General features: G+C 37.0%; 1 protein-coding gene across 1 annotated transcript in view; it reads right to left on the reverse strand.

Annotated features, from left to right (window-relative positions):
- THSD7B (thrombospondin type 1 domain containing 7B) overlaps positions 1 to 24,063 on the reverse strand; it is a 910,123-nt gene that overhangs the window by 104,684 nt on the left and 781,376 nt on the right. Inside the window, exon 16 of the mRNA XM_068968986.1 lies at positions 17,458 to 17,608. Within this exon, the coding sequence (XP_068825087.1) occupies positions 17,458 to 17,608 (151 nt within the window). The remainder of the gene's footprint in view (positions 1 to 17,457; positions 17,609 to 24,063) is intronic.

Below are 24,063 nucleotides of genomic sequence, written 5' to 3' on the forward strand. Positions count from 1 at the left end.
GTTTGAACATTAACAATTATTGATTTATAACTTGATATAGGTCAATGTATATGAACCCCATGGTAATCATGAATCAAAATCTATAATAATTAAACAAAATTAAAAAGAAATACAAATATATTCCTAAAGTAAGTTGTCAGTCTGTGGGCAAAAAAACCCAACAAGAATCCATGAACAGAAAGAGTTAAAAAGCATCTGGAAAAAAAGATATGAAATAGGTACATGCTCTCAATAATTACTTTAAATATCAATGAATTGGACAAATATTTACTGGGTAGCAAAACAAGACCATTCAATATGCTGCCAACGAGAGACTCATTTTAGACCTATCAGATAAAATGAACTTTAAAACAAAGGCTGTTACAAAAGGTAAAGAAGGGCATTATATAATGATAAAGGGATCAATACAAGAAGAGGGTTTACACTCATTAACATATGTGCACCAAATATAGAGGCACTTAAATACATAAAGCAAATACTGAGAGTCATAGGAGCAGAAACTGACAATATTACAATAGTGGTAGGGAATTTTAATACCTCATTTACATAAATGGACAGATCATGGGGGGGGGGCGGGGAATCAATAAGGCAACAGTGGTCTTACATGACACAATAGGCAAGGAGAACTTAACAGACATCTACAAGATATTACATTCCAAAACAGCAGAAAACATATTCTTTTCAAGTACACATGGGATGTTCTATAGATCACATGCTAAATCACAAAACAAATCTGAACAAATTAAGAGGACAGAAATTATATCAAGCATTTTTTCCAACAACAATGTTATGAAACTAGGTATCAGTTATAGAAAGATAAATAACAAACAATGGGAAAATAACGAACACACGGAGACTGAACAACAACATGCTACTAAAAAACCAATGGGTCAATGAAGATGCAAACATAATACTCAAAAATCTATGGGACCCAGTATAGCAGATCTCAGAGGGAAGTTATAACCATGCAGTCCTTCCTCAAGGAACAAGAAAAACCTCAAAAAGCTTAACACTACCTACAAGAACTAGAAAAAGAACAATCAAAACCCAAAGTCAGCAGAAGGAAGAAAATAAAAAAGATCAGAGAAGGAATAAAATCATGATAAAAAAAAGATCAGTGAAACCAAGAGGTAGTTTTTTTTAAAAAAGATAAACAAAATTGATAAACCTTTTCCACAAGCTCACCAAGAAGAAAAGAGAGGGAAACAAATAAAGAAAATCAGAAGTGAAAGATGAGGAATGACGAGTGATACCACAGAAATTTTAAAAAAATTCATAAGATAAAACATAGCTATATGTCAACAAATTAGACAACCTAGAAGAAACGGCACCTCCATGTATCACAACCTTGTCATGGCAGTGGGGGTTTAACTCAAGGCAGCTATGAGCCATGCCATGCAGGGCCAGCCAAGATGGATGGATCACAGTGGGGAGTTCTGACAAAAAGTGTTCCACTGGAAGAAGGAATGGCAAACAGCTCCAGTATCCTTGCTGCAAGAACCCCACAGAAGGTATGAAAAGGCAAAAGGACGTGACAGCAAAAGACAAGGCCCCCAGGGAAAAAGATATCCAGTATGCTACTGGGGAAGAACAGAGGGCAATTACTACTAGCTCCAGAAGCAATGAAATGGCTGGGCCAAAGTGGAAAAGACGATCAGTGTCTGGTGGTGAAAATCAAGTCTGACGCTGCAAAGAACAGTCTTGCATAGGAACCTGGAATGTTAGGTCCATGAATCATGGTATATCGGACATGGTCAAGGAGGAGATGCCAAGAGTGGACATAGACATTTTAGGAATAAGTGAACTAAAATAGACAGGCATGGACAAATGTAATTCAGATGTGCAAATTTAATTAAGATGAACATTGTATCTACTACTGTGGACAAAAATCCCTTAGAAGAAATGGAGTAACTCTCAGAGTCAACAAAAGAGTCTGAAATGCATTAGCTGGATGCAATCTCAAAAATAACAGAATGATCTTCATTCGTTTCCAAGGCAAACCATTCAACATCACAGTAATCCAAGTCTATACTGGAATTAAGACTGCCAGGAGAAATAGCAATAACCTCAGGTATGCAGATGACACCAACCTTGTGGCAGAAAGACATGAGGAACTGAAGAGCCTCTTGATGAAAGTGAAAGATGAGAGTGAAAAACACTAGCTTAAAACTCACCATCCAGAAAACGAAGATCATGGCATCTGGTCCCATCACTTAATGGCAAAAAGATGGGGGAAAAATGGAAACACTGACAAGCTTTATTTTTTTGGGCTCCAAACTCACTGTAGATGGTGACTGCAGCCATGAAATTAAAAGATGCTTGCTCCTTGGAAGAAAAGCTATGACCAACCTAGACAGCACATTAGAAAGCAGAGACAGTACTTTGCTGACAAAAGTCCATCTAGTCAAAGCTATGGTTTTTCCAGCAGTGTGCGTGAGAGTTGGACTGTAAAAAAATTTGAGTGCCGAAGAATTGATGCTTTTGGGTTTTGGAGAAGACTCTTGAGAGTCCTTTGGACTGTAAGGAGATCAAGCCAGTCAATCCTAAAGGAAATCAGTTCTGAATATTCATTGGAAGGACTGATGCTGAAGCTGAAGCTATAATACTCTGGCCACCTGATGCAAAGAATTGACTCATTTGAAAAGACCTTGATGCTGGGAAAGACTGAAGGCAGGAGGAGAAGGGGAAAACAGAGGATGAGATGGTATAATGTCATCACTGACTCAATGGACATGAGTTTGAGCAAGCTCTTGGAGTTGGTGGTGGACAGGGAAGCCTGACATGCTGCAGTCCACAAGGCTGAAAAGAGTCAGACATGACTGAGTGGCTGAACTGAACTGAACTGATGCCCCAACCTCTGGTGTCAAAGAAACTGAAGTTGATTAGTTCTATGAAATCTTATAAGACCTTCGAGGTCTAACACTAAAAAACACATCTTTTTCACCATACGGGATTGGAATGCAAAAGTAAGAAGTCAAGAGATCGCTGGAGTAAAAGGCAAGGTTGGTCATGGAGTACCAAATGAAGCTGGGCAAAAGCTAACAGAGTTTTGTCGATAGAACACATTGGTCAGAGCAAACACCCCTTTACAACAATACAAGAGAATAGCTGAAATACCTCAGCTCCCAAATTCATTCTACAAGGCCATCATTACCCTGAAACTGAAACCAGAGAAAGACACTACAAAAAAGAAAATTACCAGCCAAAAACTATGATGGATATAGCTGAAAATATCCTCAACAAAATATTAGCAAAACAAATCCAACAACATATAAAAAGGACCATATGCCATGATCAAGTAGGATTTATATCAGATCATCAATTACTGTGATGTACCACATGAACAGAAGGAAAGATGAATATTGCAAGATCATCTCAATAGATACAGAAAAAGAATTTGACAAAATTCAACATTATACATGATAAAAACTCTCATCCAAGTGTGTATTGAGGTAATTTTCCTCTATACAATAAAGGCAATTTATGACAAACACTTAACTAACATCATACTTGACAGTGAAAAGCTGAAAGTCTTTCCTCTAAATTCAGGAATAAGACAAAGATGCCCACTCTTAACATGCCCTCATGATTTTAAAACAATAAAGAAAAGATATTCAAATTGGAAAGAAGTAAAACTGTCACTACTAGAAAATGACATGATACTTTGTACAGAAAACATTAAAGTCTCCACCTGAGAATTATTAGAATGAATAAATTCAGCAAAGTTTCAGGATACCCTATTAATATACAGAAATCTGTTTCTTTTCAATACACTAATACTGAACTATAGGAATGAGAAAGTAAAAAAGCAATCCTGTTTAAAATCATATCAAAAAGAATAAAATACCTATGTATAAACTTAATCAATAGATGAAAGTCCTGTAGTCTGAAAATTATAGAATGTTTATAAAGGAAATTGAAGATGACAGAAAGAAATGGAAAACTATTCTAGTGCTCTTGGGTTGGAAGTGAAGTCACTCAGTCGTGTCCAGCTCTTTGTGACTCCATGGACTGTAGCCTACCACACTCCTCTGTCCATGGGATTTTCCAGGCAAGAGTACTGGAGTGGGCTGCCATTTGCCATACTGCCCAAAGCAATCTACATATTTGATGCAATACCAATCAAAATAACCATTATATTTTTTACAAAACTGGAACAAATAATCCTAAAATTCATATGGAATCACAAAAGATCTCTAATTGCCAAAGTGACCTTTAGAAAGAAGAACAAAGGTGTAGGTATTACACTTCCTGATTTTAGACTGTGCCGCAAAAAGACATCTTAGGAATGCCTAAATAACAGCTGGTAATAGTCTAAATAATAGCTAGGTAATAATTGTTATATGTAGATATTTTAATGATAGCCATGCTGAGTGATGTGAAGTGGTATCTCATTGTGGTTTTGATTCACATCTCTCTAATAATTAGTGATATTCAGAATCTTTTCATGTGCCTGCTATCCATTAAAAAAAAAAAAAAGTCTATTCAGTTCTTCTGCCCATTTTCCTTCTGCCCATTCTCCCTGGTGATAATACCAGATAATAATTCCTGGTAGCTACAGGAATCAAAATAGAATGGTGCTGGCACAAAAACACAGATCAATGGAACAAAACTGAGAGCCCAGAAATAAACTGACACTCCTATGTGGGTTTCCCTGGTGACTCAGACAGTAAAGAATCCATCTGCAATGTGGGAGACCTGGGTTCTATCCCTGGGTTGGGAAGATCCCCTGGAGGAGGGCATGGCAACCCACTCCAGTATTCTTGACTGGGGAATCCCCATGGACAGAGGAGTCTGGCAGGCTACGGTCCATGTGGTAGTAAAGAGTTAGACACGAATGAGTGAGTAAGCACACAGCACCTATGGTTAATTAATCTACAATAAAGGAGGCCAGAATATACAATAGATTAAAGACATTCTTTTCAATAAGTAGTTCTGGGAAAACTTGACCGCTAAATGAAAAACAGTGAGATTAGAACATTACCCCACACATATACAAAAATAAACTCAAATGGATTAAAAACCTAAATGTAAGATCTGCAGCCATAAAACTCATAGAAGTGAACATAGGCAGAAGACTATATAATATAAATCCACAGCACTATTTTGGGGGGAATTTATCTCCGAAAGCAAAAGAAATAAAAGTGAAAATAAGCAAATGGGACAGACTCAAACATTTTTACGTATCAGGGAAACTGTGGACAAAATGAAAAGACAATCTATGGAATGGGAGGAAGGACTTATAAAAGGTATGACTAACAGGGGGTTAGTATCCAAACTATACAAATAATTCATATAACATAATGCCAAAAACAAACAACCCAAACAAAGAAATTGGGCAGAAGAACTGAATAGACATTTTTTTTTTCAAATGGATAACAGGCATATGAATAGATTCTGAATATCACTAATTGTTAGAGAAATGTGACTCAAAACCACCATGAGACACCACTTCACACCAGTCAGCGTGGCTATCATTCAAATATCTACATATAACAGATGTTGGCAAGGGTGTGGAGAAAAGGAAACCCTTGTACACTGTTGGTGCAAATGTAAATTAGTCCAGTCACTATGGAAAACAGTATGGAGGTTCCTCACAAAACTAAAAATAGAACTACCATACGAATCAACAGTCCACTCCCGGCCACATACCCAGAAAAAACAGATAAAAGCAACCAAAACCTTCCTAAGACAGTAATTCAAAAAGATGCATACACCCCAGTGTTGATATTAGTACTATTTACAGTATCCAAGATATGGAAGCAACCTCAATGTCCATCAGTAGCCAAATGGATGAAGAAGATGTGTTTTATGAATACAATGAAATATTATTATTCAGTGCTTAAAATGAATGAAATTTTGGCATTTAAAGAAATGTGGATGAACCTAGAGAATATTATGCTTAGTGAAATAAGTAGGACAGAGAAACACAAATACTGTAAGATATCACTTATATGTGGAATCTAAAAAAAATGAAGTGAATGTATATAGCAAAACAGAGATAAAATCATAGATACAGAAAGCCAACTAGTGATTACCAGTGGGGACAGGTAAGCAGAAGAGATAAAAACTGTTATGTATAAAATAGGTAAGTAATAATTATACATTACATAAAATAGGGGATTATAGCCATTATTTTATAATAACTTTCAATGGAGTATAATCTGTAAAATACTGAATCACTATGCTATTCACTTGAAAGGAATATAACACTGTAAATAAACTAAATTTTAATTTAAAAAAATGGCTCAAACATATTATGATAAACACCAGGAAAAAACTGAAATAATTTTAATTTGATTTTTAGCATTATTTAGAAAGCTCTTTCTAATAAAATATGTCCAGAGAAAGTTATATAAATATCAAAAAGTTAGATAAAAGTAATTATTTGCAGGTTATATGATTATATATAGTTTGCATGATCATATGATTAGGAAAACCTAAATATGTGAACCAATAAAGAAAGCTACCAAAATAAAATTTAGGAAATATGGTGAATGCAAGATATACATAAAACATCCAATAGTTTAATTAGACACCAGCCCAGAGTTCAAGAAACAAAATATTATCAGCCCTGCCTAAGCCCAGATCATGCCTTCTACTAGTCACTAACCACCCTTAGACACTCTGAATGTTATATTATTAAACTTTTGTTTTTAATTAAATTTTTTGTCTTCCATATAAGTATACTGAAGTTTGTTTTGCCACACAGTGAAGTTACTTGTGAATCTCCTTGATCCTTCTAAGTTTTGTGTAAATTTTATTAGGGTATTCTAGAGTAGACTTCAGCACTAGGTTAGCCCTCCTCCTAAGGCATAACCCTTGTTAGATCCTTGAGAGCTTGCAGAGCTACCTCTTTACAGGTTGGATAGAATTACAATATCTCTCAGACTTAGGTGATCTGTGGAATGTGTACAGCTTGTAGCTCCCCAGGAGCCATTTCTTGTGTGGACTTATGCAGTTTTTCTCCATGGATGAGTAAATTAGTATTTAAATAAGAATTTAAAGAGACCTCCATCTAGATGTCTACGGGATTGGGCAAAAATGTTTGTTCAAGTTTTTCTGTAATATCTTTTGGAAAAATCAGAACAAACTTTTTGGCCAACAATAGATTTCTTCATTTGCCTAGCTAAAGAGGAACTAAAGAGCCTCTTGAGGAAAGTGAAAGAGGAGAGTGAAAAAGCTGGCTTAAAACTCAGCATTCAAAACATGAAGATCATGACATCAGGCCCCATAACTTCATAGCAAATAGATGGGGAAACAATGGAAATTTTATTTTCTTGTTCTCCAAAATCACTACATATGGTGACTGCAGCCATGAAATTAAAAGATGCTTGTTTCTTGTAAGAAAAGCTAGACAAGCAGAGACATTCCTTTCTGACAAAGGTCCATCTATCTAGTCAAAGCTATGGTTTTTCCAGTAGTCATGTATGGATGTGACAGTTGGATCTTAAGGAAGCTGAGCACAGAAGAATTGATGCTTTTGATCTGTGGTGTTGGAGAAGATTCCTGAGAGTCCTTTGGACTGCAAGGAGATTCAACCAGTCAATCCTAAAGCAGATCAGTCCTCAATATTCATTGGAAGGACTGATGCTGAAGCTGAAGCTACGATACATTAGCCTCCTGATGCAAAGAACTGACTCATTGGAAAAGATCCTGATGCTGGAAAAGACTGAAGGCAGGAGGAGAAAGGGACAACAGAGAATGAGATGGCTGGATGTCATCACTGACTCGATGGACATGAGTTTGAGCAAGCTCTGGGAGTTGGTGATGGACAGGGAAACCTGGCGTGGTGCAGTCCATGGGGTCATAAAGAGTCGGACACGACTGACTGACTGAACTGAACCGACCCTCTTCAGTTGGAGAAGAAATGGCAACCCAACTCAGTATTCTTGCCTGGGAAATCTCATGGACGGAGAAGGCTGGCAGGCCACAGTCCATGGGGTTGCAGAGAGTCAGGTATGACTTCACGATGGAGCGCACACACACACACACACACACACACACCTCTTCAGTAGTTTACTCTTCAAACTTCAGCCATGTCCTCTCTGACGTTTGACCTCTGCCTCCTCATGATCTTGTAGGCATCACATCCCTGGCATCACCATCCAGACAATCCCTTTAACCCAGAAAGCCATGGTGATTGTAAGACTCACATCATTTGGTTTTCTTCTCTTAGGATCATAGTTGCATGCTACATATGAGCCAATATCTTAAGACTGCTGTTTTGTATATTTTACTCTTTAGTTGTTTACAGTAGGAGCATAAATTCAGTCTAGTCCAAATAAAACAATTGCTCTTCCAACCTTGTGAATAGTTTTCTGTCCTCTCTAATCCCTGAAACTTACAATCATACTGCTTTAATTATTAACGAGTTAATTAATTTTTTATAATTTGTATGAGAATCATGTTTTTCAGTTTTTGAAAACCATCCTCCTACAAAGTACAAAAAATACTGTAGCTTTCTGTTTTTGTTGTAATTAGTCATATTTCTCAGGAAGCTATATAAAAATATTTAGAGATGAGATGAAGTGTGGGATATACTTTAAAGTTACTTACTTATAGGAGAAGGGATAAGAACCAGGGAAGAAGAAATGAGTAAAACTGTCATGTACATAATTATTGAAGCTGGGTGATCAATATTGAAATTGAGTGATCAATATTGAAGTTGAGTGATTAATTTAGGGGGCTTATTATATAATTTTATAAATTATAGAGATAGATAAAGATAGGTAGAAAGAAAGGGAGAGAGAGAGTCAGAGAGTAGAGAGAGATTGAGAGCAATGGAAACCTTATTTTGTACTTTAAATAGGTAATAGTGATAGTCAAAGAAATTGTACTGTATAAAAAGTGATAACAAACATATTAAACTTTAAAAACTGAAGCAGCTCAAAGGCTGCTTTTATAGGACTGTCATTTGCTGCTAACCTGCGTGAAATGAGACACCTATTTTTGTAGGACCTAATTTGATTGAGGAAATCAGAATAGTTCTGAGTTTTATGAAAGCTCACTGCTCACAGGGGTAAAATACTCAAGTCCCTGAGTAATGAGTTATTGGGCTTCTGACAAAAGCCAATATCAGTGTAACAGAGGCAACCCGAATTTGCAATCAGAGCATAGAAAACTATCATCTTTCTCCTCTGGCTTTTAGTTCTGAGCCAAAGAAAAGCACCAGACAGCTTGAGGGTTGTGACCATTAGACATGTCCTCCGGAGACAAATACAGGTTGTCATGTGCATGTTACGGACTGTGAGGAGAGGTTGATGAAGCATTTGGAGATGAAGACTAGTCATAAATATTGGGGTAAATTGCTTCCCTGGAAACATAACTTTCAGAGGCAATGCTAAGGTGCTAACATGCTGAGTCATCAGTAACTGAACACCACTGTTGACAGCCCTTACCAAAAATAACACATAAGCACCATGGGAGGGGGGGAAGGTATTTTTCTTAACCTCAAACACTTAATTTTGGAGCACTTATCAGAAAACCAGCATGCATTTCTTTTTCTCTTTTAAAGCAGTGTCTTTTGTCTTCACCTGCAGGGTTAATGGTGGTCTTTATGTGCCTACATATATCTATGCTGGTTTCATGAGTGTATGGCACATACATAAAGAATTAGAGAGAAAAGTAAAGTATTGGAAAAAGATGTATTTTGGAAGTACACTAAGACTATGATAGAATCTAGAGTTGATGACACTTAAGCCCTCCATAGTTTGTTTGCAAAATTTCCCTTTGTGCTTTTTCTCCACAGGTTGTTCTGGTGATAATGCAAAGATTTGAGTCACTGTTTGATCATGAAGTTGCATTCAGACCACTGTTTAATGAGTCTCCAATTCTCACAGTGTGAGAGGATGCCCAGTGATGGTACTAGCCTGCCTTTGATGCATTCAGCTGAGAGTGAATCAATTAAAGTTCAAATGGGTTTGCTAAAACTTGAGTCATCGTTCTGGGGAGAGTTTCTGAAGGCTTGCTTCTGTAAAGTTAATAGCAGTTTGGAAATTAATCTCCAAGACCCTCCTTGTTTTTTCTTATCTATATAATTGTTTAAGAAATTTCTTTGTCAAGCCTCCAGGGAGACTCATATATAGAAAATCTTTACTAATCATTGGAAATTTCTTGTAAGAGTTGGCATCGTAAATAAACAGAACCATGTAGTCCTTCAGATGTGTCAGGGATGGAGCAGTTTCTGAATTCAGAAATTTGTAAACCTCTCCTGGAGATTTTATGAATATTCATCAGCATAATTTTGAAGTATGAAGGCTCAGGATAAAAACTAGAAAAAATATTAGGTAGATAAGAGAGGAATATTGTGCAATAAACAACAAATTATTATATATATAAAATATAAGTATGTAGATATACACAGATGCATATATATGCATATGTGTTTTTATACACACGAATCTTTAAAGCGTGAACAGGATTTCAAAAACTTTTACATGTATAATTCTACAAGATTCCTTTCACATTAAAGCATTCTACAGAAGTGAGCACAGTGGAATCAAAAAATAAATTACACATATATATTGATTAGTATGGGTGTGTATATCTCTGTGTCTTATGGGAACAAGAAAAAACAAGAAATGAAAATAAACACACAGTTTTCCATTTTCTTAAAATTCTGTCTTGAATTGTATTTGTTTTTGCTTGATCCATTTTTGATCCCCAATTTTTCCCAGGACAGTTAACATGGCTGCATTATAAATTTTAATGCCTCTATCTTAGGTCCTTTTTGTTATACTTGGCACACAATTCAGTTCTTAACAAACCATGCTGTGTGACAGGAACTAACAAAGTGTTGTAGGTCAATTATATTTCAAAAACACACTCATAGCAAAAGAGATTAGATTTGTTATTACCAGAAGCAGGGGTGCGGAGAGGAAGAACTGGAAGAAGGCAATCACAAGGTACAAAGTTCCAGTTGAAAGAGAAATAAGTACTAGGGATAAGATGTGCAACATGACACATGTAATTAACACTGCTGTGTGTTATGTATTGAAGTTGCTAAGAGAGTAAATCCTAAGAGTTCTCATAAGAAGATGAAACTTTTTTCTATTTATTTAATCTTGTATCTATATGAATTGATGGAGGTTCACTAATTTTTCTGTGGTAATCAATTCATAATGTGTGTCATTATAACAAATTACATATTAATTTGCAATTAATAAAAAAGTCAAAGCATGAAGCTGTACACCTTAAACTACTCAGTGCTGTATGTCTGCTATATCTCAATAAACATCAATGTAAATTTTTAAAGGCCATTTCCCGTCAAAATAAATAAATAAGTAGGATTAAGAAAAAATGTAATTAAAATGAGATTGCCAAAGAATATGATTTGAAGCAATGACTAAGAGCCTTGTGACTTAAAGCATGTCCCCAGAATGGCAGAACCAGTATTACCTGGAAAGTTATCAGACATGGAACCTCATGGGAAACACCCCAGACAGACTGACTCAATTTCAGGACTGAGACAGAGGAGCTGGGTAAAAATCATTGACCCAGAGGTTAGAAAGTATATATTTAATTATTTTATATGGTGCCTACCATCTTATTAGTGAACACTGTGTGAACTAAGAAACAGATTGCTAGTAATCATTGCATCCTTTGCTACACCTGCTGCTGCTAAGTCACTTCAGTCTAAACAGTATGTATTTACAAAAGATACTGAGAACTGTCAACTCCTCGATGCACTGATAGTCTGGATATATATGTTTGGCCTCAGAATATAAGACAAATACGGGGAATCAAGAAATAGTTTTAATTAGTTAACTGGTTTTGCTAAGTTTCTTTCATTAACTGCCAAATTGATTTACTTAACTATGTTTTAAAATATTAAGCTTATTTCACAATAAATAACTTTATTATAACTAAATCAAAATATAAATTTCAGATTTTGTGGGTGTATAAGATAAATGTGTATTTGTCTCAAAAATATTTTGGCTTTACAAAAATTATTTTCTGTTTTTATGTTTATGTATTTGTCTTTAAAGAACTGACCTGGGGGGAAAAAAAGGAATAAGAAAAAAATTACACAGTGAATTGGTTTCATTAACATATGTCACACTGCAGACTGTCAAAGGAGAACTTGGCAAATAATGGCCAATATTTAGAATCAGCACACAGTACACAGAATAATTTACAATAATTGTTTCCGTTTTGCTCAGAAAATGTTCACTGAAGTGCTCGTTAAACTTCAGGCACACAGATTCAGCTCAGTAACTTCGTATAATCATGATGATGATCACCATTGAGCACTACTTAAAGTACCCATGATGTTGGGGCATTATGCTAAGATGCCACAATTTATTAAAATGATGCAACATATTTGAAGATAGGGAAAATAATCAGGCACGAGCCCTGATTACCTTTCTTTTCCATTTTAATGTCTTTATTTACACTGGAAAGCAGTATGCATCTGAGAAAGAATGAGGCCATTGTGGTTGGATAGACCTGAGTGACTGTGGGTAAGTGTTCTGACATCATAGCAAAGTGCAGTTATGAAACTCCAGCACAGTGTCAGTTACATACGGTGGGCTCAATGACAGTATTGTCATTGTTGTCAGTGATATTATTATTAATATGTAACTTAGAAGGAATATAAACACCTGAAGAAACAACTCCCTCACTTCATGCTGATAGGCGAGTAAATGTGTCATCTTCTAGACACATGAAAGAAGGTTAAACTATCTTCTCCAGCTCCAGTTTCTAAACACTCCAAAAATAGAGTGCTTATGTTTAGAGAAGCAAACCTTAAAGAAAATTGCCTCCAAGAAACTTGAAGAAGGAAACGCAGAATGCCAGGCCATCATAACATGCTCCTGAGACAAGCATTTCAGCTGTCAGTGGCAAGACACATTGACTTAAAGGGGCAATGTTTTCATGGCCAAGTGATCATAGCTTAATGGAGTTTTCTGTGAGAAAACTAGAAAAAAAAAAGTGAGGGAGGTAGTTATTGTTGTTGTTCAGTCATTCAGTCACATCCTACTCTTTGAGATCCCATGGATTACAGCACGCCAGGCTTCCCTGTCCTTCACCATCTCTGGGAGTTTGCTCAAACTCATGTCCATCGAGTCAGTGATGCCATCCAACCATCTCATCCTCTGTCTTCCCCTTCTCCTCCTGCCTTCAATCTTTCCCAGCATCAGGGTCTTTTCTAATGAATTGGCTCTTCACATTAGGTGACCAAAGTATTGGAGTTTCAGCTTCAGCATCAATCCTTCCAAAAAATATTCAAAGTTATTTCCTTTAGGAGTGACATGATTGATCTCCTTTCAGTCTAAGGGACCCTTAAGAGTCTTCTACTGCACCACAGTTCAAAAGGATCAGTTCTTTGGTGGTCAGCCTTCTTTATGGGTACAACTCTCACATCCATACATGACTACTGGAAAAGACATTGCTTTGACTAGACAGACCTTAGTCACTGAAGTAATGTCTCTGATTCTTAATATGCTGTCTAGATTTATCATAGCTTTTCTTTCAAGGAGCAAATGTCTTTTAATTTCATGGCTGCAGTCACCATCTGCAGTGATTTTGGAGCACAAGAAAATAAAGTCTGTCACCGGTTCCATTATTTCCCCATCTATTTGCCATTTAGTGATGAGACTGGATACCAAGATCTTAGTTTTGTGAATGTTGAGTTTTAAATCAGCTTTTATTTCTCTTTTACATTCTTCAAAAGGCTCTTTAATGCCTCTTCACTTTCTGCCATAAGGGTGGTGTCATCTGCATATCTGAGTTATTGATAATTCTACCAGCAATCCTGATTCTGACTTGTGCTTTACCCAGCCCAGCATTTTGCATAATGTACTTTGCATATAAGTTAAATAAGGGAAGGTGACAATATACAGCCTTTACATACTCCTTTCCCAATTTTGAACCAGTCTGTTATTCCATGTCCAGTTCTAACTCTTGCTTATTGACCTGCATATAAGTTTCTCAGGAGGCAGATCAGGTGGTCTGGTATTCCCATCTCTAAGAATTTTCCAGTTTGTTGTGACCACACAGTCAAAGGCTTTAATGTAGTCAATGAAGCAGAACTAAGTGTTTTTCTGGAATTGCTTGTTTTTTTTTCTATAATCCAACAGACGTTAGAAATTTGATCTCTGGTTCCTCTGCCTTTTTTAAATCCAGCTTGAACATCTGGAAGTTCTCAGTTCAGGTACTGTTGAAGCCTAGCTTGGAGAATTTTGAGCATGAAGCTGAATGATTCTATGAAGACCTACAAGACCTTCTAGAAATAAGACCAAAAAATGATGTCCTTTTCATCATAGGGGATTGGAATGCAAAAGTAGGAAGTCAAGAGATTCCTGGAATAACAGACAAGTTTGACTTTGGAGTACGAGATGAAATAGGACAAAGGTTAATGAAGATTTGCCAAGAGAATGCACTGGTCATAGCAAACATCCTCTTCCAAGGACACAAGACACCACTCTACAGAGACATCACCGGATGGTCAATACCGAAATGAGATTGGTTATATTCTTTGCAGATGTAGATGCAGAAGCTCTATACAGTCAGCGAAACAAGACCAGGAACTGACTGCGGCTCAGATCATGAAATCCTTATTGCAATATTCATAGGAAGATAGTAACCTTTACAATTAAACTTCTTAAGGTTGCTAATTCTTCTGCAAGTTGATTAATAAAGAATATATGCTGCCACACTTTCTAAAGTGTGAATTTATGTCCTCAGTCATGGAATAATTATACAGATAGCTCAAGTAATTAGCTTTGTTCTTGAAACAAATGTTGCATCTTAAAGAAATAAGTGTTGAGTCTAAATCCACCTTTATTCTTCTAAGATAAGTGAGCTGAGAATGTGAGATCAAAGGCACTGGCTCCATCAGATGACTCATTAACTGCTCCATCACTTACAAAATGTGAAACCTTATGCAAGCTACTTTAAGAGCCTTGCTGAGAATCGGTTTCTTCAGCTATACAATGGGACTGATAACAGTATGTACTTAAGTAGGATTATTGCAAAGGCTAAAGGAAAGCATTCTTACTCGTGCCTTGCACAAAATAAGTGTTCATGAAATGTTAAGTTTTATTATATTCAAGTTACACACAAAATATATGACTTAGTAGGACATTCCATTTCTACAAGTTACCTTTAATTGGTGCCTCTTTATCTTAACATTGTATGAATCTATCCCCAAAGAACAAAGGGATTTCCTATGACTCAGCAGGTAAAGAAATCGCCAGCAATAAAGGAGACACAGGAGATACAGGTTCAATCCCTGGGTTAGGAAGATCTCCTGGAGGAGGAACTGGCAAACTACTCCAGTATTCTCACCGGAAAAATCCCAGAGGAGTCTGGCAAGCTAAAGTCCATGGGTTGCAAAGAGTTGGATACAACTAAGCGACTAAACACAAAAGAACAGGGACAAAGTCTTTCATGAAAAGAATTACAGAAACATCAAAGATAAAATAGCAATAATTAATAAGGAATCAATAGTCAAAAACTGCAAATATAGCATATTAACTAATTTCAAAAATATTTTCCAGGCAAAACATTATTTGACATAAATCACACCAATGTTTTTTAGTTCAGTATCCCAAGGCAATAGAAACAAAACCAAAAATAAACAAATGGGACCTAATGAAACCTAAAAGCTTTTGAGTAGCAAAGGACACCATAAACAAAATGAGAAGACAACCTATGAAATGGTAAAAAATATTTGCAAATTATGTGTCTGACAAGGGCTTAATTTCCAAAATATACAAGCAGCTCATATAATTCAACAACAAAGAAACAAACAACCCAATCAAAAAATGGCAGAATAGATATTTCTCCAAAGAAGACATGCAGGTGGCTAACAGGCATATGAGAAGATGCTCAATGTCAATAATTATTACAGAAATGTGAATCAAACTGCAATGAGGTACCACCTCACACCAGTCAGAACAGCCATTACTGAAAGCTCTCAAGTAACAAGTGCTGGAGAGTGTGTGGAGAAAACACAACCATCTTATACTGTGGGAATGTAAGTTGGTACAGCCACTATGGAAACAAGGATGGAGGTTTCTCAAAAATACCAAACTTACAGTTGCCATATGATCTAGCAATCTTACTCCTGGGCATATATCCAGAAAAAAACTATAATTCAAAAAGATGCATGCATCCCTATGTTCACAGCAGCACTATTTACAGTAGCCAAGGCATGGAAACAACATAAATGTACACAGATGAATGGACAAATAAAATGTGGTACATACATACAATGGAATATTACTCAGCCATCAAAAAGAGTGAAATAGTGCCACTTGCATCAACACAGATGGACCTAGAGATTCATACCAAATGAAGTAAGTCAGAAAGACAAATACCATATGATATCATTTATATGTGGAATCTAAAATACAATACTAACCAACATATCTATGAAAGATAAACAGACTCAGATATAGAGAGAGAGACCTGTGGTTGTCACAGTGGGGAGGGGAGGGAAAGAATGCAAGTTTGAGATTAGGAAAGGCAAACTATTATATATAGGATGCATAAACAACAAGGTCCTACTGTATAGTACAGGAAGCTATATTCAGTATCCTGTGGTAAACCATAATGGAAAAGAATATGGAAAAGATACATGTATGCATAACTGAGTCACTCTGCTGTACAGAAGAAATTAATGAGGTATTCTAAATCAACTATACTTCAATGAAAGTAAAAATGTGTTTTCCATTTTCATACAAAGATTTTCTACAATCTTCGCAAATCGGTATCACCACTGAAATCAAAGTGTCCTAATTCTTTCCTTCCCAACATTTGGAGCCATATAATATGCTCCTTATCCTCATTTTCTCTTTTAGCTTTTTAAGCAGAAACATAAGTCTAAAATATCCAACCTTATCTTCTGAGAATATTAAATTGAACTGTGCTACTTAAAGAATATTTATTTTACTATACTCCTGTTACACTTCCATTTTTTTGTTTTTTAAAGAGGGAAAAGGCAAATGCTTTAGACTTTCAAAAAAGGACTTTTTGTCAGGTTTGGAAGAAGAAGAACATGGTGAAAGAACACATTATCTTTGGGAAAACAGCACGAGGCAAAACAGATCATCACTCATCACTAACAGAAGCTAAATAACCCAATGAGGTACTAAGACATACTGATTCTGCCAGGGAAAAATGGAGCAGAACCAACAGATTATAATGAGGATGATTTTGGTACCAAAGAAGGCCCTTTAATGGTTGGCATACATCTGAATCCTAGTGTGACCATTTTAGGGTCCTTTTCCTTGTTCGTACTGCCAGAATAAAGGGCTTAGAAAAAGCACTGGCATTTTAAATTGCTCTGTCACACTTGCTGAATTCTTTTTTTTTTTCTTTCTTAGGCAAAATTATTTTCCCATGTTACAAGAAGGATGCTTTGGAGAGCTGCACTGTAAAAGCGGAGAGAAGAAAAGTGATGGCAGTCCTGGAGGATTAGAACAGTGACAAGGCGAGAGAAATTACCTGTGGGCATTTGCTCCAAGGTCCCCACTCAGACATGACACATTCGTTGGGACACAGAAGAGAGCAGGACTGGGTTTCTGGGGGAATCTCATCCTGGTTGCACAGGCTGTTATCCACAACTCCCCCTTCACCATCAGCAGCATTCATGCATCTATAATGCAAGATCATAAGATAGCTTGAACACTTAAAACAGTGAGGAGTAAGTTTAAAATTGTTATGATATATTCTAATTACTTACCCCTCCAAGATAATTAAATATAAAATAAGACTGATAGAGAAACCAGGGCAAAAAACAAACAAATAAACAAAAGACCTTTCAATCAGTCAGGCTTTGAGTGAGTGAGTGAAAGTTGCTCAGTCGTGTCCAACTCTTTGTGATCCCTTGGACTACACAGTCCATGGAATTCTCCAGGCCAGAATACTGGAGTGGGTAGCTTTTCCCTTCTCCAGGGGATCTTCCCAACCCAGGGATAGAACCCAGGTCTCTCGCATTGCAGGTGGATTCTTTACCAGCTGAGCCACAAGGGAAACCCAACCAGGCTTTATTGAGTGGTAACTCAGGGCAGAGCCATTATTCAGCAGAGCAGGGAAAGACTAGAGACAATACTCATCTTTGAAGAACTCTCCATCTAAAGAGAACTATCTACAATATATTTACTTAGGTCTTTTCACTGTAACAAATCTTGAACGTTCTCCTCTGAATAAATTCATCACTTTGTAATAACTAGACCTTGCATTGTTCCTATGACTCTCTCAGACTGTTCCTGGACTTCTAGCTCAGAGCATCTAAGGTTCCCTAGTTTTTGTTCAATATATTTAAGGTCATGGCAAAGTACTGAAAAAACATTTGAACATATTTTTCTTTTAGGTATTTTCTGCATTTCAGTAAAGAATTTTCATATTATAAACCAAAGAGCAACATGCAAGCATTTTCATGCAGCAGTTGAGCATGTGCTACTGATGCACGTATTATTGTTGCTCTGAGATAAATGCTGATGGGGATGGGATAAATAATCATGCTGCTGATTTAATCAAATTAAAACCAAAGCGTTATACTGCTATATACCTGCCAGAATGGTTTATATCAAAAACATGGAAAATAGGGAGGATTGGCAAGAATATGGAGCAACTGTAACTCTTCTCACTTTGCTGGTTGGAGCATAAACTCTTTGGCAAACTAATTGGTAGTATGTCTATTAAAACTAAACATACAAACACAGTGTAACCCAACAGTTCCACTTCTGTTTATATACAGAAGATAAATGTGGATCCCCCCCCCCCAAAAAAAAAAACCTGCCTGGAAATGTTTATGGCACCACTATTTATAATTAGCCAAAGTAGAATTAATAGTAGTATATCTACAATAGCTATTCAGCCACAGTAAAATAAACAAATATATTGTGATAAACTCACTGAAGGAAATGCTATTAAGTAATAAGAATTCATTACTATTGTTGCATGAAAGAGCATGAATGGAGCTCACAACCACAATGTTGAACAAAAGAAGCTGGACACAAAAAGAGTACAGACTGTACACTTCCCTTCACAGACACTTAACAGGCAATACTCATCTATGGTGTCAGAAGACAGAATAGCAGTTACCCCTGTGGGAATGGTTATTGACTGATAGGGGCTTATGTAGTCCTGGTAAAACTTTGTGTCTTGGCCTCTGGGTTGGTTACACAGATGAGTTCATATTGTGAAAATTCATGGAGCTGTACCCTATGCTGTGGGCATTTCTCTCCATTTATATTATATCCCAATTCAAAGTTAATTTTAAATTATTTTCTCAAAAAATATTTAATAAAGACTTGCTGTATATAAGCTTCTTTTGTTTGGTATTGGAATACAAAGTGATCTGTTAATAATGATTCATTTATTAAATATTTTGAGGGGCTTACTTTGTACCATGCCCTTTCTTGGGTGCTAAGGTACAGAACTGAAAGAAAGAAAAAAAAAGGACAAGATTCCTTCTTCCAATGATAATGATCAAAGTAAAAGTGAAAATGACAATGATGATAAGATAAATGGTGCCATTTGCTGATCTGCTACTTTCAGATACAAAGCCACAGCCAAGGAATAAGCAACTTAAGAGGGCTGTGCTGGAGAGCTTTAGCTGGAAAAGCTTTTAGCTTTTACAAATCATGCTATACTGGAATGAATTATCCTATGCACAAGGAGTTTCTTTTCTATAATTTTTTTTTATTAAGGAAAACTGCACTGAAGTCTATAACTTGGTACAAAATAAACTTTATGAGGTGCTAAGTAATAAAAAAAAAGATACTGTATAAAGCAGGTTAACAAAAAATGGTAAACAGGAGATGTAAGTCATGTCTTCTAATGTAGGGAGGCAAGGTACAGAGTCATCTATAGACTTTAATTTCTCCTGTGGTAATAGTCAATACTGGAAGGAGGAACCACTAAATGGCTTTAATGCCTTTCCCTGGGCAAACTTAAAAGCTGAAAATTGCTTTCCTTCTTGCCTGCACACTCTTCAGCTGATATTCCTTTATGATTTTGCTGAAAAAAGAAGAGGTAATACTTCTGGTCAATGGTGTCCAGTTGGACATATGCATTAGTCTTTGTCTGCTCCCAATATGCCACAAAAACAATAGCAAAGGAATTTATTACAAAAAAAAAAAAAAAACAGGGGAGAAGGAAAGGCATTATCTTGCAAGGACAAAAACCATGGGAAAGGACAAAGGCAATGATGGGAAGTAGATGGACTAGTGGTATTTTAGCACACAAAGAAAACTGATCACTAAGCCTTCAAAAGAAAACAAAGAAAGTAATTCCATTACACATCAGAATACATGAAAAATTCAGGAATCTGTGGCACCAAGTACCTTTGGAAATGTGAAAGAAGGTGAAGCAGAAAAACTGGAGGATTTATTGTAAGTATGTTTATGTTTAAGGAGTACCTAAGCTCTGAGATGGAGAAGGCAATGGCACCCCACTCCGGTACTCTTGCCTGGAAAATCCCATGGACAGAGGAGCCTGGTGGGCTACAGTCCATGGGGTCTCGAAGAGTCAGACACGACTGAGTGACTTCACTTTCACTTTTTACTTTCATGCACTGGAGAAGGAAATGGCAACCCACTCCAGTGTTCTTGCCTAGAGAATCCCAGGGACGGCAGAGCCTGGTGGGCTGCCGTCTATGGGGTCGCACAGAGTCAAACATGACTGAAGTGACTTAGCAGCAGCAGTAGCAGTAAGCTCTGAGATGCCCTTTCCCAATACACAGAGCTAGGTGATGACCCCAGCATGGCCCCTGCTGGTAACTGAAGGGTTAGTATCTGTATAGGGTCATAAAACAGGTCTTCGAGTTAGAGAACACATGGCCCAACTAAGGATGGGAACATCATACTGATAATAAGATTTAAGGAAAGTTAACATAGTGAACAAAATGATCTATCTTCATGACTTAAACAATGCACATTTATTATTTTACAATTTTGTAGTATAGAAATCCAACATGGAACTCACTAGACTAACATCAATAGTCTGGCAAAGCTACATTCCTTTCTGGAGGCTCTAGGGCAGAATCGTCTCCTAACCTCTTTCATAGTCTAGAAGCCACCATATTCCTTTCTCTCTCCTCAAAGCCTTGTATCTCTCTGTGTCTTGCTTTTTTCCTTTCCCATCCCCTCATCCATTTTTAAGGACACTTGTGAATAAACTGTTCCCATCCAGAGGATCCAGGCCAATCTTCCCTAATCATATCTGCAAAGACCCTTTTTCTATTTAACATAACATATTCACAAATTTCAAGGGTTAGAATGTGAATATTTTGGGGAGCTATCATTCTGTTTACCACATTAGCCTTCTTTCATTGGGTTCCCAAAATACAGGTTTCTAGGATTATCTATTTAACATGTGATTTAAGAAGAGAGTCTTCCAGTGATTCTGACAAGCACAAAAGTAAAGACTTACATAGACTGAAACTGAAGATGTTCTCAAATGAAAATGCCCCTGCAATTACATATGCATCAGTGTCCTTGCCATATCTTCCGCTTTGGTCATCACTTTCATTTCTATTCAAACTCATTACAAAACTGCTTTAAAGCATGGCTATAGTTATCTTAAAATGTAAATTATGGGAGTAGGTCTGGTGAGGTCTTTACAACCTCCAGACATTCTTTGGATTCATTGGAGAGTATATAAACTCATTGCTAACACTAACAAGCGGGTACTCTTTCTGCCCCCTTCTGATGCCTATGTCAGAAGATTTCTCTATCTCCTTTATACTTTAATAAAACTTTATTACACAAATAAAGAAATAAATAAATAAAGCATGGCTATATTCACTATCCCCACATCCTCCTCCTCCTTTATTACCTCTTGGACTTCCTTTAACCACACTTTTATCATCATTCCAGACAGAACTGATATCATCAATAGATTCCCCTTTGCCAAACTCAATAGTCAATTCTTATTTTAGTAAACTTCTCAAAATCATTAAAACCACTGATTACATTTTCTTTTTTGAAAATCCCTCCTCTTGCCATTTTTGGGTTGAGGGTTAGGGTTCCAAATACAGCCACATTCTCGGGCATTGCAGGTTAACACTTCAATGCGTAGATTTTTTATTTTTAGCGGGGGGAGACACAGTTCAACCCACAAAACATATTTGGTAGTTGTCCTTTTTTTTATTATACCAGGCTTCATCCATTTGAGCTGAGAGGTTTGGCTTAAAGGCCCTCTTGTTCAAGTGTGTTTTTCCTCAATCAACCTGCCACAATCCTGCCGGTAGCAATTTATTCTCTTAAAGCTTTCCTCTCTCTCGTGTGACTTTGCTTTAATAGTGCTAAGAGGCCAGGCTGGGATGAGAGTGAGAGATGCCACAGCTCATTTACACGTATTACCTGATAAGCCAGGCTAGTCAGTCATTTCTCAAAGCCGTGAGAAAATAGGACACAAGAGACAGATTTTGAAGAAAAAGGGGTAGAAGCCCAGTCTGTGACAGCCTGAGCAACCAGTCCCCAGGGGAAAAGGCAGTGAACAGTGGGAAAGAAAGACAATATGTTTATGAGCCCTTTGCCTGGGTTGGTGATGAGGAGCACCTCTGCAATTTCGCCAGTGGCTATTTCTTTCAACTGTCTACCAGTGACTTTGTGACAATGGGACCAAGTCTCAGAAATGGTGGATATATACTGAATCACTGAATAAACTAAGTTCACTGGTGTTGAATAAGACCAACACATAGAAGTTAGGTGTGACCTGGCAACTGACTTCAATCTCAAAGATAACTCATTAGGGAGTTACCCAATTTGGGCACAGTGTGTCAAGTTGAAATGAAGCTTCCTAAATATAGCAAAATGACATACTACACTCAGGCAACTGAAAAGATTACTACACGATTGTTGATTTCTTCTTGAGCTTACATACTAAATCATTGCTTATGGTTAATATTTTGGCTTATGATTCTTCTTTAACATTCATTGCTATTTTCCTTGTTTGATAATAAAATTATCCTTCTTTCTTCCCAAATCATTTCTAAATAGACCTTTATTATTTTTTGGCTGCACAAACCAGCTTGTGGGATCTTAGTCCCCTGATCAAGGATTAAGACTGTGCCCTTGGCAGTGAAAGTGCTGAATCCTAACCACTGGACCACTGGTTCAATCAGTTCAGTCGCTCAATAATGTCTGACTCTTTGCGACCCCATGGACTGCAGCATGCCAGGTTTCCCTGTTCATCACCAACTCCCAGAGGTTGCTCAAACTCATGTCCATCAAGTCGCTGATGCCATCTAACCATCTCATCCTCTGTCAACTCCTTCTCCTCCTGCCTTCAGTCTTTCCCAGCATCAGGGGCTTTTCCAATGAGTTGGCACTTCACATCAGGTCAAGATTTGAAGTTTCAGCTTCAGCATTAGTCTTTCCAATGAGTATTTAGGACTGATTTCCTTTAGGATTGACTGGTTTGGTCTCCTTGCTGTCCAAGGGATTCTCAAGAGTCTTCTCTAGCACCACAGATCAAAAGCATCAATTCTTCTGTGCTCAGCTTTCTTTATAGTCCGACTCTCACATCCATACATGACTACTGGAAAAACCATAGCTTTGACTAGATAGATGGACCTTTGTTGGAAAAATAATGTCTCTGCTTTTTAATATGCTGTCTAGGTTGGTCATAGTTTATTCTCATATTACATTCTGAAGTCTAATTGTGGGGGTTTAAATTGACTTTTTCAATGTATTGACATCCAAAATTAAGATAATGTCCATCAGCTATACTAACCATAGAGCAAAAGAGTGACCTGGCATTATAGTCCAAATCATCTAATATGTCTGCAGTGATGGCCATGCATCATTGGAGGGATGTGATGGTTTTCCATGCAGTTGGTTTTTCCACTGAAGTCATCTGCAGGAAATGTTCAAGATTGTGGCTGACGTGCAGATAGAATCCCACAATATACATGGCAGCTCAAGGGTCCTATGTGTTCAGGAATACTTAAAGATGAGCAAGGACTTCCCTGATGGTCCAGTGGCCAGCACTCCACACTCCCAATGCAGGGGGCCTAGGTTCAAGCTTTGGTCAGGGAAATAGATACCCCATGCTACAGCAAAGACTTGGTGCAGCTAAATAAATACATAATTTTTTTTA

The sequence above is a fragment of the Capricornis sumatraensis genome, chromosome 3 (genome assembly GCF_032405125.1).
Source record: "Capricornis sumatraensis isolate serow.1 chromosome 3, serow.2, whole genome shotgun sequence".
Classification (NCBI taxonomy): Eukaryota; Metazoa; Chordata; class Mammalia; order Artiodactyla; family Bovidae; genus Capricornis; species Capricornis sumatraensis.